This window comes from Vipera ursinii (assembly GCF_947247035.1).
Source record: "Vipera ursinii genome assembly, chromosome: 5".
In the NCBI taxonomy this organism is placed as follows: Eukaryota; Metazoa; Chordata; class Lepidosauria; order Squamata; family Viperidae; genus Vipera; species Vipera ursinii.
Window position 1 is genome coordinate 4,417,204 of NC_139518.1, and position 17,949 is coordinate 4,435,152.

The 17,949-nt window shown below is 46.4% G+C and overlaps 1 protein-coding gene across 1 annotated transcript in view; it reads right to left on the bottom strand.

The window, feature by feature from the left end:
• Positions 1-4,943: 4,943 nt before the first annotated feature.
• The window catches only part of CAPN10 (calpain 10), a 34,164-nt gene continuing 21,158 nt past the window's right edge, over positions 4,944-17,949 (bottom strand). Inside the window, exons 13-14 of the mRNA XM_083363956.1 lie at positions 16,928-16,973; positions 4,944-7,640 (exon numbers count right to left, since the gene is read on the bottom strand). Coding sequence (XP_083220082.1) covers positions 7,611-7,640; positions 16,928-16,973 — 76 coding nt within the window. The 3' untranslated portion in view covers positions 4,944-7,610. The remainder of the gene's footprint in view (positions 7,641-16,927; positions 16,974-17,949) is intronic.

Below are 17,949 nucleotides of genomic sequence, written 5' to 3' on the forward strand. Positions count from 1 at the left end.
TGGTCACGTGATCAAAATTCGAAGGCTTGGCAATGGGATTCTATACACACACACACACACACACACACACACACACACACACACGGCAGTCGCTGTGTCGTGTGTGTGTGTGTCTGTGTGTCACGTGATCCCCTTTTGCGGCCTTCTGACAAGCAAAGTCAATGGGGAAGCCAGATTCACTTAATAGCCATGTTAGTAACTTAACAGCCGTAGTGATTCACTTAACAATTGTGTCAAGAAAGGTCGTAAAATGGGGCAAAACAAATTATCTTGCTTAGTAACATAAATGTTGGGCTCAATTGTGGTCATAAGTTGAGGACTATGGTATATAACAACAACAACAACAACAACAACAACAATAACAATAACAACAACAACAACAACAACAACAATAATAATAATAATAATAATAATAATAATAAAGAAGTTGGAAGGGACCTTGGAGGTCATCTAGTCCAACCCCCTACTCAGGCAGGAAACCCTATACTATTTCAGACAAATGGCTGTCCGGTCTCTTCTTAAAAACTTCCAGGGTTGGAGCATTCACCGCTTCTGGAGGCAGGTTGTTCCACTGGTTAGTTGTTCTAACTGTCAGGAAGTTTCTCCTTAGTTCTAGGTTGCTTCTCTCCTTGATTAGTTTCCATCCGTTGTTTCTTGTCCTGCCTTCAGGTACTTTGGAGAATAGCTTGACTCCCTCTTCTTTGGGGCAGCCCCTGAGATATTGGAACACAGCTACCATGTCTCCCCTCGTCCTTCTCTTCATTAAACTAGACATATCCAATTCCAGCAGCCGTTCCTTATATATTTAAGTCTCCAGTTCCCTGATCATCTTTGTTACTCTTCTCTGTTAGTCTTTCTACAATTGGCTTCGGGGCTGCAAATATGTTATTATTAACAGCCTCCGGATCATTTAAGTGCATAGGTTGAATTTGACATTGAACAGGTAGGATCAACTGGCAGGTGGGCAAACACAAGGAAGAAGATACCGTGGGAATGGACAGGTGACTGTTACATTTATCTCTACTTGCTAAGCATAGGTTAGCATAGTGTAGGTTAGTATGGGGGGGTGTTCAGAGAAAAGCGGGGGGTTCAACCTATTCTCCAAAGCCCCTGAATGCAAGACAAGAAACAACGGATGGAAACTAATCCAAGGAGAGAAGCAACCTGGAACTAAGGAGGAATTTCCTGACGGTGAGAACAATTAACCAGTGGAACGGCCTGCCACTGTGGGCGCTCCATCCCTGGAGGTTTTTAAGAAGAGACTGGAGAGTCACTTGTCTGAAATGGTGTAAGGTCTCCTATTTAAGCAGGCAGTTGGACTAGAAGACCTCCAAGGTCCCTTCCAACTCAATTATTCTGTGTTGCATTGTATAAATAATAATGTTCATTGGTTTATTTCTGGTGTATCTGCTTTCTGGTCCTGCTTCCCTGATTGTATTCCTTAATAAATACTCTTTTTTTTTCATTTTGATCTGAATTTGTGGCAGTGTCTGATACGATCCACGGGAAAGCGCCTAATGCTTTGTGCCACAGAGCGATTTAGACGGGAAAAGGAAGAGCTGGTCTATTGGCCAGCTATTCATTCTGCCATCGTTCGCCATTTCTTCCCCAGAGGTCAAGACATGGGAATTTTCAGTTCCCAGCATTCCCAGGTGTTCTAAAATCTTGCTGCTTGAGCCAGAATCTGATAAGTTTGGGTGTTTTGGCATTCACCGTACGGCAGTCCTCGACTTACAACAGTTCATTTAGTGACCGTTCCAAGTTATCACAGACAGTGAAAAAAGTGACTTCTCATTTTTCACAAGGCCGGCACGGTATTCCCCTGTGGTCACGTGACCAAAATTCGGGACACTTGGCAGCTGATTCGTATTTATGACGGTCGCAGCATCCCCCTAGGATCATGTGATCCCCTTTTGCGACCTTCTGACAAGTAGTCAAGTGGGGGGGGGAGCCAGATTCACTTAACAATTGTGTTACTAACTTAACAGCTGCAGTGATTCACTTAATAACTGTGGCCAGAAAGGTGCATGGCCCCATCAGAGGCCAGTTCGAAGGAGGAGTTGGAAGCGGGACCGTCCGACATGTATGGCAGGTCTCCCTTGGCCTGTTTGGAGACGCCGGGGGCTGAGGACGATGCTCTCCCAGGCCCCTCAGGCATTGGGGAAGCTGGTTGACCGGATGGAGAGCTGCCCTGCCCTCAGAGACCCAGGGGAGAATCGACTGCTGACAGACAGTTGGGCTGATAGGCAACAGATCCCCTCTGATAAGGAACAGCTGCCTCCCCCGCTTGATCCAAGGGCACGGAGAGCAGAGCGGAGGCAAGCTCAGAGAAGGGCTGCAAAGCTAGTCGGGAGGAGGTCGCCCCCACCACTCCTCACAAGGAGCACCTGGAGCGGAGTGACTGGAGAAGCCGGGGGGAGTTACTCTTTTCCAGGAACAACTGCACGGCTGTGTCTCGTACCTTTTTACCTTGCCTTGAGGAGTGCTTGTCGCCTTTTGCCTTGCGTAGCCGTGAGGACTGCCTCCTGTTTTTTTGTCTCGTGCCTTGCCCTGGCCTTGTGGGCTGCCGTTTGCCTCGTGGACAGAGACTCCACTTCCTCAGGGTCTTGTGGAAGAACAGGGTAGAACAACGGCTAATGACCCTCTTTTACCAGTCTACTGTAGAGAGCGTCCTCTCGCACTGTATTGTGGTTTGGTATGCTGGTGTTAGGGATGGTCTGGCTTAAAGGTAAAGGTAAAGGTTCCCCCGCACATGCATGCTAGTCGTTTCCGACTCTAGGGGCCGGTGCTCATCTCCATTTCAAAGCCGAAGAGCCAGCGCTTGTCCGAGGACGTCTTCCGTGGTCATGTGGCTGGCATGACTAGACGCCAAAGGTGCACGGAACGCTGTTACCTTCCCACCGCAGTGGTCCCTATTTTTCTACTTACATTTTTACGTGCTTTCGAACTGCTAGGTTGGCAGAAGCTGGGACGAGTAGCAGGCGCTCACTCTGCTACGCGGCACTCGGGATTCGACCCGCCAAACTGCCGACCTTCTGATCGACAAGCTCAGCGTCCTAACCCACTGAGCCACCGCGTCCCTTTGGTCTGGCTTACAAGGGGGGAAAGTTGTACTTGCCTGAAGCTCTTCGTCTTAATGCCCTCAAACACAGCCATGATGTCAAACAGGCTGGACATTTCGGATGTTGCTTGACATCTGGCCTGACAGCCACAGATAGGAAAGTATTACAGAGGGTGGTGAGCACAGCACGAGACATCGTGGGCTGTCCCCTGACACCACTGGATGACCTCGCCAGGGCTCGCTGCCTTGGAAGAGGGAGGAAAATTCTCAGGGACGACTCACACCCTGGTCGGTATCTCTTTACTCTCCTACCATCAGGTAGGAGATACAGGAGTATACCCAGCCGTACCAACAGGCTAAAGAACAGCTTTTACCCGTGGGCTGTTAGTCTCTTGAATGGGAAATAATTTTATAATTTTATGTGTGACTGACTTGGGGGGCCGTTGTGTTGTGCAATTAGCTCACGCGGTGTAACAAGATGGAGGGTTTGTTGTCACTGTGAGTTGAGACGGGGGGGAGGGCATGAAGGGAGGCTCAGCCAATTTCAATGTATACATGATTGTAACTTGACAATAAAGGTTCGTTCATTCATTAGCCGGGTGGAGGACTGGACCTGGGACTCTGGACCTTGCCCTGTGAGCATGCTCCTAGCCTGTGGACTTTGTTATTATAGGGGCTGTTGTGGCAGGGGTCCCCAACCTGTGGGCCCCAGCCCACTACTGGTCTGTGGACTATTTGCAACCTGGCCACGGGAGTGGCTGGCTGGTGTGCGCATGGGCAAGTGCACAGCCCAGCTGGCGCAATTGTCGCAGGCACTCGAGGCCTCGCTTGGTGCGAGCATTGCGGGGCTCGTGGCCCGTCATGCAATGGGTGCATGACGTCGTGCATCCATGCACGTGTGCACAATCTGCCCCTCCCACAAAACCATCCCCTCTTTACACCCCCACCCCCAGGCCGCCAATCTGGAAAGGCCGGGGAATTCTGGCTTGAGGGACCAGCTGCCTTCCGGAAAGGGTAGAGTGGATCCTTATTGATCACTTTATGGAAGATTTATTGAGAGCAATAAAGGACTCTCTAGAGCAGGGGTCTCCAGCTTTATTCCATTTCTTTTCATTCACTGAACTCACTTGATTTGATGGCACCGCAACCCAGGTGTGGTTAAAAAAGTTGGGATGCTGGATCCTTTTATTTTTCCCTGTGGGTCCCAAGAAAGTTTCAAATGCATCATCGTGGCCACCATCTTTGACTTTTTTGACCACAACCTGATCACAATGTCACAATTTACCAATTTAAGGATAGAAAGCTTAATTGGATAAGTCAAAAGGGAGAGAATGCCAGGCATGCTGGCTAAGGAATTCTGGGAATTGAAGTCCACAAGTCATAAAAGAACCAAGATTGAAAAACCCTGGCTTAGGTCTAGGTATGTCTAGTTTAATGAAAACGATAGACGTTCTCCAACATTTGAGGGGCTGCAACAAAGAAAGGGGAGTGGGGTGGTCAACCTATTTTCCAAAGCACCTGAAGGACAAGAAGCAATGGATGGAAACTTATCAAGCAGAGAAGCAATCTAGAATTAAGGAGAAATTTTCTGACAGTTAGAACAATTAATCAGTGGGACAACCTGCCTCCAGAGGTTGTGGATGCTCCAATACTGGAAGTTTTTTAGAAGAGACTGGACAGCCATTTGTCTGAAATGGTATAGGGTTTCCTGCCTGAGCAGGGGGTTGGACTAGATGACCTCCAAGGTCCCTTCCAACTCTGCAATTCTGCCTACTTTCTGCTCGAAATGTTATCAATCTGCCACGTGAATGTTCCCACTTAACACATGAGATTATCAGAAATCAGACAGTTCCAAAAAAAAAACAACACCCTCTTGTTTTTTCATATTGCTAGTCCACATTTTTATTTTTTTATTTCAAAAGACATTTCAACAATACCTCACATATTTAGAAACAAAACGAAACAAAAACACAGTTTTTCCAAATCTTAATTTAAAAAAAGAAAGAAAGAAAGAAGCTCTCCAAGGATACTCGGGCAAATGAAGCCAATACTGTGTGAGCTACTGGAAGGGAAAGTCAGAATAGCAAAATAATAATCCGGATTTATGTTTTGCCTGAAATCGCATTTTTCCCTATCGCTTTTATAAAACTTTCCCAACCCTCCTGCTCATCTTCTGACAGAAGCGCCACAAAAATCTTTGCCCACTGCATTTGAATATAATCTTTTCCACAAATTATTTCCCTGAATGGCTGCATTTTAACTCTCAATTACTTAGATAACAAAGGGAAAAATGGGACCGTGTCGTTTGGCAAGGATGAGAAACAGACCACTTTTTTCCCCCCAGATGTTCTTTGATCAGCAAATGAGGCTCTCTTTAAATAATGAATATAAGGAAAAGTTGGAATAAAGGAAGGAAAAGTTAAGGAAATGGAGAGATAAAATTTATATAACAAAAAAAGAAAAAAAAAGAGCAAAGAAACAAAAGGGGAAGAAAACGGAGAGACGAAAGAGATAGATGGAGGCTGAAAAAATGTCAAGGAAACACACCCTAAAGCAAGAATCTTCAAACTTGGCCCTTTTATGACTTGTGGACTTCAACTCCCAGAATTCCCCCCTGGCTGAGGAATTCTGGAAGTTGAAGTCTGCCAGTCATGAAGGGCCCATAGTTCCCCCACTCTGGCTGAGGAATTCTGGGAGTTGAAGTCTGCCAGTCATGAAGGGCCCATAGTTCCCTCACGCTGGCTGAGGAATTCTGGGAGTTGAAGTCTGCCAGTCATGAAGGGCCCATAGTTCCCTCACGCTGGCTGAGGAATTCTGGAAGTTGAAGTCCACAAGTCATAAAAGGGCCAAGTTTGAAGACCCCTGCCCTACAGTAGTGTTTCTCAACCTTGGCAACACAAGACCTTGGCCCCTTGAAGACAGGTAGACTTCAACTCCCAGAATCCCACAGGCTAGCTGGGGAATTCTGGGAGTTGAAGTCCACCCATCTTCAATTTGCCAAGGTTGAGAAACACTGTCCTAAAGAAAGCCATTAATATTTTTTTCCCCAACAATAATCAGTTCAACTCAATTTTTGTGCCATCTTCTCCTTGGGGAACATCTGAACATTTATCGTTTGACACAAGATCGGCAGCAAATAAATTTCATAATAAATAAATAAGAAATTAAGAGCTGAGCAGGGGACAGAGAACCAGGGAGATTGAGTGGTATAAATCTCTTCTCTGCCAATTTGCCATGTTGTCTCCCACGTTGGTTATGCTCCTGTGGGGAATGTAAGGTGCTCTGTGCTGTTTGACATCATCTTGTAAAAGTTTAACATTAACAGTAAGGAATATTTCTTTAAAATTACCGTGTGGAGGATGCCCAAGAGGAAAAACGCAAAATAAATGACAAACTAAAATCCACAGTGGAGAAACAACGCGCCAGTTCAGAAGTATCTGGAGAGCTAGGATCTCTGGGCTGGCCTAAGCCAGGTTTACACAGGCCCAGAACCTGGTTTAGAGCAGACCTATCATGTGACAAGAATCCAGCACAAGCCATGATGTCTTGCACAAATAACCCAACTGAAGTTTTTGATAAGTGATGTCATTTATATACACTACAGAATTCACAAGTTCACTTACCCTGTTTTGACCACATCATGCAGACACGGATGTTCATAAGCCGCAGAAACACGTAAAACCAAATTTATACCTTAATTTTATTGCTCTCGAGCCCGACAAAATAAAGGAACTCAGCACCGGTGGTGTGCAAAACCCATTAATTCTGACCTCTCTTGACCGTAAAATGCCTCTCTTTGAACACAAAATGGCTGATTCACGTTTCAAAAGGTTGTCTTGATCGTTTACTTTGGAAATATTTCCAGCTCAAAGCGTCTTTGGTTCACGTTCAAAAACCCTCACTTTTGAGCCCAAAACACTTCGTAAATAATCAAAACATCTCATTTTTCAACTCAAGATGAGGCCAGGGAGGAAAAATTGGAATAGTTCAAATTCAAAATATTTTGGATAGCCAAAGCACCAATTGTAGCATATTCCAATTTTTTGCTTCTTAAACTTTCTGAAACTTACAACCTCATCTTTTTCCACCATCGTGTCTTCCGTTTTCATTCTGCAGAAGTGCCGATCGCCATGGAAATATTAAGCACATACACCACACGGAGGGAATATTATCGCCACGGACCCAAAACCAATTTGAACACCATCACATGTACATAAATTTTCACTGATGTTTAAAGACAGCTGGAATGGAAAAAAAAAAGAAATGGATAGAGATGCAGGCAAAACCAGGAAGAAATTTTGGAGATTTCAACATTATTTGAAATTCAGATACGTATTTTTTTAAAAAAAAAATGGGAGGGAAACTTGAGCTGTGCTCAATTTTCGTTTCTACAGAAAAGTTGGTTAAAAGTCACAGATGTTCCTCTCAACCCAAGAAGCTCTGAGGTCCAACATACATTTGGAATGATTTCAATTTAAACTAAAACAAGTTGGGCGTCCTTTTAAAGGTCTCCGTTATTTCTGCCTGCAGCAAAAGCGCCGATTCCAAATTACATTTTCATCACAGCCTTGAAAGACACCTGTAGAAACCAAGAAGATGGGAAAGGAAGAGATTAAAAACAAATAACTTGTTATCGACTTCAGGATGTTGCTTTTTTTTACAGAACAGGAATTTGGACACAGAAGCTTATCCAAGAAAAATGAGAAGCAAAAAGAATTCTTAACAACATACAGATAGTCCTCAGCTTACAACTATATAAAGGTAATGTTACATGTTTTGTGCCAGCCATGGCAGTTCCCCAAATAAGTCATCAGATGGAGCAAAGAGGCTTCTTTGCTCCCCTGCAGCAGCCCCATTGGCGAGAGAGTTTTATGGCTAGGGAGGGGCCGAGACCCCCCATAAATACCTCTGCCCAGGGGCTGCTTCTTTGTTCTAGCTCTGCTTCTCTTTCTATCTATCTTCTATCTTACAAGCATGGATGCTTCCATGCCATATAGCTCTTTTTATATAACCTGCCGATGAATAAAGCTTCATAATGACTGCATCTATGCATTCTGCCTATTTCGCTTGGAAGCACCTTAACGTTCCATCGATCTCTTGTGAAAGCTGCTCCACAAGTTGGTAGCAGAGAGGATGGTTAAAGGGAACGCTTCCAAAGCCTGCAGCTAATGCCTAGATTTGAAACTGAAATGGATGGCCGGAAATCGCAGATTGTGACCAGGAGTCTTCAATCAAGATTAACAGCTCTAGCCCCTGAAGCAAGCCCCGCTCCAGGTGAGAGCACAGATGGCCTCCTTCTGCACGCCACAGAGGGAAGCTTGGAAGTTTTACAGTCCGCCCAAGACTGTCAAGATGCAGCAGAAGCGCTCCGGGCCCAACGCAAGCAACGCGTGGATCAAATGTCTACACCAGAATGCAAGGAACTGCTTCTAAAACTCCTTGAAGTACAGGAGACCCCACAAGCCTCTCCACGGAGGACATCAGTGCAGAAGGACTATGGATGCCGGGTAAGCCCCCCCTCAGCCATCACGAGGCCCCTCAATATGGCGCCTGCCACCCTGAGTAACCCCGGGACCCCAGGGCTTTCGGCGCGAAATACCCTGCCTAACCGCGACCTCCAGCTTCCTGGGGCAACAGGAAACAAGATGGCTGCGCCCAGGGAGACCGCATGGCCCGGCACAGGAAGCAAGATGGCAGCCCCCTGTGCGCCCACATTTTCTAACAAAGAAAGGCCTCAACTTAGTCTGGAGGCCCAGCAACCCCTGGCATCCTGCCATAGCAACATGCAAACTCCTGGGCTCTCTCCAGCAGAAACCCTCGTGAGCTATGATGGCTATAAGACTGCTCATTACCCCCCAAGGCCCCCGACCCTCTCTCCGGGGCCCCCAGTCTTCCTTTCGCCCCCGCCCAGGCGCTCTCCTTACTTGGCCTTTGGGGGGGGGTTGGCCCCCTCCTCCAGCATCGGCTTTAGCCATCCCCAAGGTCTTCAAGGCAATCCAGGGCCGGGGGGGCTCCAGGAAGGATTTCCAGAGCATTTTAAAAACCAAGTGCCGGCCGGCAATCTTGGGCTCCGCCCACCCCCTGATCACATGTTTTCCGGGCATGCCCAGTACGGGCTTTTTAACCCAGAAGGGGGGCCATCTGAAAATCAGAGAAATATACCACCAACGCCCACTAGAGGGGTACCTTTACCATTTTTTTCAATGCCAACCTCCCAAATGCTCCAAGAATGGGATAATACGTTTCTAATTGCATCCCCGTTGCCTCCAAACTTTGAAAAATTGAAAATTGGGGGTGAGAACTATCACAGTTGGAATAGAAATTTGCAGGTATGTCTATTAAAGGATGGGATTCTTGAAATGGCCCTGAACCCACCACCTTTCCCGTGGAGCTCACGAGAAGAGTGGCTTCATAGACAGACTTTTTCCACTCTGATGGAGTCCATCGATGATAATATGTTCCCTAGCATTCCAGATGGACTCACAGCTTGCGCAGCCTTGCACTTATTATACAATTTATTCAACAGCAAGAGCATGGGTTCTCTCACCAGACTCACAACTGAGTTTTACAACACAAGACTCAGGTTTGGGGCCAGCATGGCAGAACATCTTGGAAAATTAAAATCCCTCAGGGCGCAACTAATGTCCAAAAATTACCGAATACCTGAAGAGAACTTGGTCGCAGTTATTGTGGCTTCCCTGGACAAAAGTTGGAACAATTTTATTATTTCCCTGGAAGGGGGCAGGGATGGACCCATGCCTCTGTCCTACCTCGAGGGCAGACTCATTGACGAAGATAGCAGACGTAGACATACGGGAGAATACAACAGAGTCACCAGCCAGCCAGCCAGCACACGACACCGCAACTTAGAGCGGGTTAATGCTCTACTCAAGTGTTTCACCTGTGGCTCTGAGGGGCACCTCAAGAAGGACTGCCCCCATTTTCAACAAGGCCCCAAGCGTGGTCCCAATCAAGGTAGGGGCAAGGGACAAGGAAGGGGCCGTGGCGGGGCCAAAAGTACTAACAATCTTGTGTCTACCTGTGCCCCCACCACAAGAGCTGATAGCTCCACTGACTTATGGTTACTGGACTCTGGAGCTTCATCTCACATTACTAATGTGAGTCAAGGTTTTAAAAGGGTAAAGAAAATTAAATCATCTGTCAAGGTGGCCAACGGTGATAAAGCTTTGGTTATTGGGGAGGGCACGGTTTCTCTACCCGGGCTTGGAAAAGTTGAAGGTGTCTTACACGCGCCCTCTATTGCCAACAACCTGTTGAGCATTATCAAGTTATGTGACGATGACGGGGTGGAAGTTTTATTTCGCAAAGGGGGAGGTCATGTCACCCGGGACCAGAGGGTCATTGGAAATATAGCCATCATAAATGATTTGCCATATTTCTCCCCCTTAGAAGGGGCCTCACAGACAACCCCAAGGCTGCTTAATGACCGCAAAGGTGAAGCGGTTGCATCCAAGCCCCCACAGCAAGGCAGTGTGGATAAGAAATCCCAACCTCAGCTGTCAACTGAAGCACCGCTCAAGGCTACCAAAGCCAAGAGGGTGTCAGTCGGGAAGCCACTCCACGATAAGTGTGCCCATATTTTGCACCGAAGATTAGGTCATGCAAGCTTCCCTGTGGTTAAAAAGATGGGAGAGTTTGCTGAGGGAGTCCAGCTCAAAGATTGTGAGGTATTCCTGGACTGTGCAATCTGTAAGAAGTCAAAGAGGAAAGCTGCGCCTATCCCAAAAACATCACTGCGTAAGACCCAATTCCCATATCAACTAGTTCATGTTGATTTGGTCGGGCCTTTCACACCATCTCTAGGGAAAAGTCAGTATTTTCTCACTGCAGTTGATGATTTTTCAAGGTACGGCCATGTGTATATCCTCACAGAAAAATCTGGAGCTTTTGATGCCATAAAATCACTCTACAACCTTGTAGAGACCCAGTATAAAACCAAGATTGCACAACTGCAGAGCGACCGCGGGGCTGAGTTCATGTCCCGAAAATTCCAGGACTGGGTAAAGCGTAAGGGCATCCGCCATTTTCTTACCGCGCCTTTCACCCCCGCTCAGAATGGTGTGGCAGAGAAAAGAAATGGAGTCCTACAAACTATGATGCGTAGTCTGATTGCAGACGCAGGGGTCGCAGAATCATACTGGGCAGAAGCGGTAAAATATGCCAATTATACCTTAAACCGCACTTGGAGCAGTGTTGTGAACCAGACCCCATATTTCCTAGTTCATGGTAGGAAACCAAATCTTGGACATTTACGTGTTTTTGGGTCCTATGCATGGGTTCACATCCCCAAGCAGCTGCGGAAGAAGGGGAGATCTGTCTCCCAGAGACTAAGGTTCTTGGGCTACGCTCCTGGCTCCAAGGCCTACCGTTTCCTGGGAGAAGGGGGCAAGATTGTGACTTCCCAATCTGCCTCCTTCGAAGAGGACTCCAATTGGGCCCAGATACACTCCAATGATCTGAGCCCATATATCAACCGTCCCAGCAAGGGCACACCAACTACGACATCACCTGAGACGTCCACATACCCTGCCACCGACGAAAGTGTGGAACAAGACGAAGATGTCATCCCACCTGGTTCAGATGGGGAGGATGAGCCGTCCAGTTCCCCAGCAACGCCTCAGAAACCCGCGGAAGAAAAAGGCGGTGAGTGGCAGAAGGTAAGGAGGTCAAAGCGGTCCAACAAAGGCATCCCGCCAAAGAGAATTGACATTGGGCACATCGCATCTGTTAACAGCGTTGTGGTCACCCCAAAATCCTTCTCTGACATCCAGGAGCTGCCCATCGAAGAACAGGAGAAATGGCAGCTCGCGATGGAGAAGGAAATGCAGAGCTTAAAACAACTCAAGGTCTTCACCCCCCAGCAACCTCCAAAGGAGAGGAAAGTCATTGGCACAAGGTGGGTTTACAAGGCAAAACCACTTGCCAATGGCCTCTACCTGTATAAGGCCCGTTTGGTAGCTCAGGGATTCGCCCAACGCTATATGGAAGACTATGGCGAGACATACTCTCCAACTGTCCGGGCAGAGAGCGTCAAGACCGCCCTCGTGACTGCAGCTGCTCTGGGGGAGGAAGTCTTCCAATTCGACATCCAGACGGCTTACCTCCACGCCAAATTGGACCGGCAGATCTACATGAAGGCCCCTCCTGGCTACCAGCAAGAAGGGGAAAATACATGGTTACTCCACAAAGGGTTATATGGTCTCAAGCAGTCAGGGAAATTATGGTATGACTGTCTTAGAAAAAGTTTAGAACGAGTTGGTTTCACTGCATCCCGTGCAGATAAATGTGTTTTCACACGCAACTCAAAGGGTACCACAGAAAGGGTGTTAGTTTATGTGGATGACCTACTATATGTAGGACCTGACAAGGAAGGGTGTGATGAATTTGCCAAGGCCCTGGAAGAAAAGTTCACTTTGAAATCTTTGGGGCGGGTTGACAAGTACTTGGGTGTGCATATTTTGGCCACTAAGGGGGGGTTCGCTCTATCTCAAAAAGAAAAGATAGAGGAATTACTGGCCAAATGCAAAATGGCAGAATCTAATCCTACGCACAGCCCAATGCAAAGCGACTTTTACAACCATACTCACAAGGACGGTCCTGAGTTCACAGATAACACGCTTTACAGATCTGTGATTGGCTCCTTGCTATATATCAGCAATTGGAGCAGGCCTGACATAGCTTTAGCTGTAAATCTATTGTCCAGGCATGTGGAACACCCAAAGGAATTCCACTGGACTGCTGTTAAGAGGGTACTTAGGTACCTCAGGGGCACGACCGATGCCCTCCTTGTGCTGGAACCAGAGAAGGGGGAGACGGCCCAGCTCTCTGCTTACTCAGACGCAGACTGGGCTGGCGACACCAAAAGTAGGCGGAGCACTTCTGGTATACTCATATTGCTAAATGGCTGCCCAATACATTGGCATGTTAGGCAGCAAAAATTTGTTTCTTGCTCCACGGCCGAGGCTGAATATGCCAGCCTGTCAGACACGGCCAATGATTTGACTTGGTTCAATGAGCTGATAACGAGCATCTGGGCAGCTCCTCCTCTGCCCATCCAAATTCTAGAGGACAACACAGCCGCCATTGCAATCTCGGAGGCTTATGCAGTAGGCTCTAGATCTCGCCACATAGACATACGCTATAAAAATGTCAGACAGCTTGTCAAAGAGGGTTTTATACGTGTAGAGCACTGTAACACAGTTGACCAGATAGCTGATCTGTTCACCAAACCTCTTCCCATTGACCGGCACAACCTTCTGTGTAAGCGTTTGTGTTTGGCCTTCTGAATGTTTTTATACATGTCTATGACACCTGCTTGCCCCTCACACACATTCACTGGTCCCTGTCATTGGCTGGCAAGAAGGGGAATTGTTACATGTTTTGTGCCAGCCATGGCAGTTCCCCAAATAAGTCATCAGATGGAGCAAAGAGGCTTCTTTGCTCCCCTGCAGCAGCCCCATTGGCGAGAGAGTTTTATGGCTAGGGAGGGGCCGAGACCCCCCATAAATACCTCTGCCCAGGGGCTGCTTCTTTGTTCTAGCTCTGCTTCTCTTTCTATCTATCTTCTATCTTACAAGCATGGATGCTTCCATGCCATATAGCTCTTTTTATATAACCTGCCGATGAATAAAGCTTCATAATGACTGCATCTATGCATTCTGCCTATTTCGCTTGGAAGCACCTTAACGTTCCATCGATCTCTTGTGAAAGCTGCTTCACAGGTAAAGGTTCCCCCGCACATGCGTGCTAGTCGTTTCCGACTCTAGGGGCCAGTGCTCATCTCCGTTTCAAAGCCGAAGAGCCAGCGCTTGTCCGAGGACGTCTCCGTGGTCATGTGGCCGGCATGACTAGACACCCCAGGCCAAAATTTCCACTGCTAAGCAAGGCATTCGTTACGTGAGTGGTGCCACATTTTATGACTGTTGTGCCACAATCATTAAACGATTCATTGCGGTTGTAAAGTGGATCACCCGAATTTTAACCACATGACCACAGGGAGGCTGCAAGGCAAGTGTGAAAAATGGTCATAACATAAGCCACTTTTTTCGGTGACGTTTTAACTTCAAACGGTCCCTAAATCAACGGTCGTTAAGTCGAGGAGTACCTGTGTTTGATAATTAGAGAAAAGACTCACTGAGGATTTTAGTGATGGATCCAATTGGATGCAGGAGGATATTCAGTGTAGATTTTAATCTCTGAATCTCGATCAGTATTTCTCAACCTTGGCGACTTTTAACACTTGTGGACTTCAGTTCCCTGAATTCCTCAGCCAGCATGAGAGAAACTGGAGCTGGAATGTCACTCACTTTACTTTTACAGAAAAATTGGCTACGAATCATAGATGTTCCTCTAATTCAAGGGTGGGGAGCTATGGCCCTTTTATGATCTGTAGACTTCAACTCCCAGAATTCCTGAGACAGCCATGGCTAGGTCAGGAATTCTGGCAGTTGAAGTCCATAGGTCATAAAGGGGCCATAGTCACCCATCCCTTTTACAACCTGTGGACTTCAACTCCCAGAATTCCTGAGCCAGCCATGGTTGACTCAGGAATATCATATTGTTTTTAACTAGGGCAATTGTTTAATCTGTTTTTAATGTTTGTATTGGTTATTTTATTCTGCCCTGTGAACCGCCCTGAGTCCTCAGGGAGAAGGGCGGTATATAAATGTTATTAAATTAAATTAAATTAAATTAATTCTGGGAGTTGAAGTCCACAGGTCAGAAAGGGGCCATCATTCCCTACCTCTGCTCTAACCCAAGAAACTCCAAGATCCAACATACACTTGGAATTATTTCAACTTACCTGAAACAAATTTTGCTTCCTTCTAAAGGTTTCTGTGGCTGGCTGGGGAATCAGCACAATCGTCAAAATTGGATCCGGTCATGTGGGGGGGCCTGAACTTACAACTGTCGTGACTTACGGCCAAAATTCCCATCCCAACTGCGGGTTATAAACTGAGGATTACCTGCAAGGATTTCAACTTCAGAATTCCTCAGCCAGTTGGGAAATTTTGAGAGCTGTGGTTGAGATATGCTAGCTGGGCAATTACTGGAGCTGAAATCACCACGTCTTAAAACTGCAAAGGTTGAGAAATATTGTTTTAGGCAACGACCCAGTTAGCTTCCTACAGGTGTCAGATCAAACAGTCAAGAAAGTAGCTGATTCAGGATGCAATGGGAATCCAACCTCTGTCTTACCCACTATGTGAGTAAGAAACAGAATAGCACATTTGTTTATTTGCAGGTAATCCGTGACTTATGACGGCACTTGAACCCAAAACTCCTGTTGCTAATTGAGACAGTTTTAAGTGAGGGTGTGTGTGATGTGAATCAGACCCCAAACAGTACGTCCAAAAGCAAAATGAAACTTCTGTAGTACGATTCTTGCCCAGAGCAAGGAACTGGATTAGATGATCTCAAGGTCCTTTTAATCTTTATCTCTGTGATTCTAAGAATTCAAAATGATCAGGAATACTTTCCCCTTCGCTTCCTGTTCCCTCCCCCGTTCCCCCCCCCCCCCCCGCATTTCTTTGGAAGTTTTAGCAGGCCCAATAAAAGAAACCTTGTGATCTTGCTCATAAACTCATATGCTCGTAAATTTAAAAAGCCTATTTTATTGCTTTTTAAATGAAAAAAAGAAATTGGAAGAGCGAAAGAGAAGCCAGGGGAATGTTCTGAAGTGAGGAGCAGAAAGGGGAATTTTTTTAAAAAATGGCTTACTGTAGGCCAGGCAGGAAATGTAGTGGATTCCTATACCACGAGGCACTTACAGAAGAATTGTTTGCAAAATATGCATCGGGACACCACATTAACTGATTGATCAAATTTATATGTTGTCCACCTCGCTGTAAAAGTGAGTCTGACGAGGTACAAAAATATATAAAGGTAAAAAGATGGAGAGAGCCAGCAAACATCCCCAGGTGTTGCCAATCTCGAATCCCCATGCTTAGTCGGTTTATTAAATTATCTGGCTTCCCCATTGACTTTGCTTGCCAGAAGGTCGCAAAAGGGGATCATGTGACCCCGGGACACTGCAACCGTCATAAATACGAATCAATTGCCAAGTGTCCGAATTTGGATCGGGTGACAACAAGGATGCTGCAACAGCCGTGTGAAATATGATCGTAAGACATTTTTTTTTAGTACAGTTACAACTTTGAACCGTTGTAAGTCGAGGATTCCCTGTACCTTGATATATTTCAGACTGGCAAAAAGTGTACAGTATAAGTTTTGTATCTCTGGACTTTTGAGCAAGAAGATTTGAAGTGTTTTACTTTCTATATTTTTTTCCCCCCAGGTTTGGGCTAAAAGGGAAAAGTCCTTAATTATAGAAGGGCCAACAATTCCCGAAACAAACAGACTCACAACGTGCCAAAGGTTTAGCCTAGTGCAGGGGTAGGCAACCTCGGCTCTTTTATGACTCATGGACTTCAACTCCCAGAATTCCTGAGCCAGCTATGCTGGCTTAGGAATTCTGGGAGTTGAAGTCCATGAGTCATAAAAGAGCCGAGGTTGCCTACCCCTGGCCTAGTGGAAATGTCCTTTTTGGGGGGGAGGGGAGCCTTGAAAGAAGCACTTTTAAATAATTGAAATTTAATTTTTTTAAAAAATGATTATTCTTCTCTTCAAGTTTTTTTTAACACAGTGGCAATGGAGTTGCACTCTTCTCAACAGGCCTGTAGTTTCCCTTTTCCCACCAGCTATTATTGCTGGTTTTAAAAAAAAAAATTCTCCTTGGTGAATGACTTTTTGGTTACTTAATGCTGTCAACCGTGTTGTTTTCTTTGGAAGGATAAAATCGTCCGGGCGGAACGTTGCCAAATCCCAAAGAAAGGAAGGGCTCACCTCTTGCAGTCTTTGCCCCAAAGTCTCCTTGCTCCAAATGCTCTTCCTGTGTAAAAGCAAACAGAATCTTGTTTAGAAGAGCCAAAAAAACAGAGAACGGGGCCTATCATGGGCTTCCCTGGAGAATTCCTCGGAGCTCCAGGCTTTTTCTTCATTCCTAACAGCAGAAAATCAACATCGGATCTTCACAGAGCAGAACACAGGAGAACAGCTCCAACGTTCAAATGTAGGAAGTGGCGATTTTTTTAAGGAGCACTAAAGATGATCTCTTAGGATGTCATTGCCCATGGTCTCCAAACATTGAGACCTTCCTTCCTTCCTTCCTTCCTTCCTTCCTTCCTTCCTTCCTTCCTTCCTTCCTTCCTTCCTTCTTCCATCCCTTTCCTTGTTCCTCCCATCCATCCATCCATCCATCCATCTACTCCCTCTCCTTCCTTCCCTCTCGTTCCTTCCTTCTTCCATTTCTTTCCTTGCATCCTCCCATCGATCCATCCATCCATCCATTCACTCACTCCTTTCCTCCTCTCCTTCCTTCCCTCCTCTTCCTTTCCCTTCCCTCTTCCCTCTACTTCCTTCTTCCATCCTTCTTTCCTTGCTTCCTCCCATCCATCCATCCATCCATCCATCCACTCACACAATTTCCTTCCTTCCTTCCCTCCCTCCCTTCTTCCTTCTTTCCTTGCTTCCTCCCTCCCACCCACCCATCCATCTACTTCCTTCCTTCCCTCTTCCCTCTCCTTCCTTCTTCCATCTTTCTTTCCTTGCTTCCTCCCTCCCACCCACCCATCTACTCACTCTCCTTCCTTCCTTCCCTATTACCTCTCCTTCCTTCCTTCTTTCATCCATCTTTCTTTCCTTGCTTCCTATCCTTCCATCCATCCACTCCTTCCTTCCCTCTTCCCCTCCTTCCTTCTTACATCCATCTTTCCTTGCTTCCTCCCATCCATCCCTCCACTCAAAATTTCCTTCCTTCTTTCCTTCCTTTCTTCCTTCCCTCCCTCCCTCCCTTCCTTCTTCCATCT